Source organism: Gavialis gangeticus, unplaced genomic scaffold, assembly GCF_001723915.1.
Source record: "Gavialis gangeticus isolate Ggan-Ray unplaced genomic scaffold, GavGan_comp1, whole genome shotgun sequence".
In the NCBI taxonomy this organism is placed as follows: Eukaryota; Metazoa; Chordata; order Crocodylia; family Gavialidae; genus Gavialis; species Gavialis gangeticus.
This window is the reverse complement of record NW_017729016.1, coordinates 3,779,042-3,780,879: the sequence shown is the minus strand read 5'-3', so window position 1 is coordinate 3,780,879 and position 1,838 is coordinate 3,779,042. Positions and strand designations below refer to the sequence as shown.

The 1,838-nt window shown below is 44.7% G+C and overlaps 1 protein-coding gene across 1 annotated transcript in view; it reads left to right on the top strand.

Moving 5' to 3' along the window:
• The window catches only part of SOX8 (SRY-box 8), a gene marked incomplete at its 5' end in the record, with an annotated part of 4,986 nt that extends 3,898 nt beyond the window's left edge, over positions 1–1,088 (top strand). The window contains one exon of the mRNA XM_019512577.1: positions 119–1,088. Within this exon, the coding sequence (XP_019368122.1) occupies positions 119–855 (737 nt within the window). The remainder of the gene's footprint in view (positions 1–118) is intronic.
• Positions 1,089–1,838: the final 750 nt, after the last annotated feature.

Genomic DNA, 1,838 nt, shown 5'->3' with positions numbered 1-1,838 from the left:
TTTTTTTTTTTTTTTTTTTTTTTTTGTACCTGTAACTAATTAACCCACTCTTCCCCCGCCTCCAAATAGGAATCGGGTACTTTGATTCTAAAAACGGGCTTTCCCTTTTTGTCTTCAGGGCAGACTCATGGACCACCCACCCCACCTACCACACCCAAAACGGACCTCCATCACGGGAGCAAGCAAGAGCTGAAACACGAGGGGCGCCGCTTAGCGGAGAGCGGCCGCCAGAACATCGATTTCAGCAACGTGGACATCTCCGAACTGAGCAGCGAGGTCATTAACAACATGGAGACCTTTGACGTCCATGAATTCGACCAGTATTTGCCCTTGAATGGCCACTCTGCCATGCCAGCTGACCACGGGCAGAACTCTTCGGCAGGGTCTTATGGCACGTCGTATTCCCATTCGGCTGCCGGCAGCGGCGGAGCGGCCCAAGTTTGGACTCACAAGAGCCCGTCCTCGGCTTCCCCTTCGTCCAACGAAACCGGGCAGCAGAGGCCACACATCAAAACGGAGCAGCTCAGCCCCAGTCACTACAGCGACCAGTCCCACGGCTCGCCGGCTCACTCCGACTACAGCTCCTACAGCTCGCAGGCGTGCGCCACCACGGCGTCCTCCGCCACAGCTGCTGCTTCTTTCTCCAGCTCCCAGTGCGACTATACAGACCTCCAGAGCTCTAACTACTACAACCCCTACCCTGGCTATGCCTCCAGCATTTACCAGTATCCGTATTTCCATTCCTCCCGCCGCCCCTACGCCACGCCGATCCTGAACGGCTTGTCCATCCCTCCTTCTCACAGCCCCACGGCTAGCTGGGACCAGCCTGTCTACACAACCCTGACAAGGCCTTAGAGGATGCTAAGAGTCTTTCAGGTCTTCCCAAAACTATATGCACTAAAATGAAGGAACGAAGAGGAAAATTAATAATTAAAAAAAACACAACCCTCCCTCCACCCCCCCACCCCCCAAAATGGAGTGCTATGCCAGTTCCCGAAGTGCCTGCTGAGCCACTAGGAACTCTGTTCATTGTGACTGCATGTCCCCTTGCTTCGAAATCTCCCGACTTCTAAGAGAAGGAAAAAAAAGACAGAGTTTTATTTTTCTTTATTAATAATAATAATAATAATAATAATTGCAAAGAAATGGACCGTTTTTGGTTGGGTTTTTTTTTTAATTCCATTTGAATAAATGAAGGACAAAACTGTTTAACTCCTCTGTGAGGACTGGAGCAAACTTTTATTCGTCTGGAAAGCCGATAAGTGCAAAGATGTTGGGGTGGGCAGGGAATAAAAGAAAAGAAGCCGTACAAGACTTTAAGGGTCTATTGCAATGTGAGATACGGACCAACCTTGGAGGCAAGAACTCACTAGGACCAATAAATAAATAAATATATAAATAAATAAAATCCAGCTATTCCATGTAACAATCTTGTGGGAACATAAGGGTCAATTTAGGACCAACCAGTTAATTGTCTGAGGTGTTTGTCTTTAGTCAGGAGTTCTTCTAAGCAAGGTTTGGCTGTAATTAACACTTTTTTTTTTGTTTCTTTTTCTATTTTTTGGAAGCTTAAAAGTGGTTTTTTTGTCTTTTTTTTTTTTTTTTTTTTTTAAAAATTTTTTTTAAATTTCTCTTTAGACATAATTTAAATACCATTTAAAACTCCATTAGGTATGTTTATTGCCAAAATTTAAATAGCGTTTTCTAAGTTCTTCTTCACTGCTTAGAAAATGGGAAATGAAGAAATATCTGGCAAACTTAGTTAACCTACTTGTCTTCTGTCTTCAGAGGCAAAGGTTAAAGATGAACATGGTCCATCGGCCTGCAACAAAGTACTT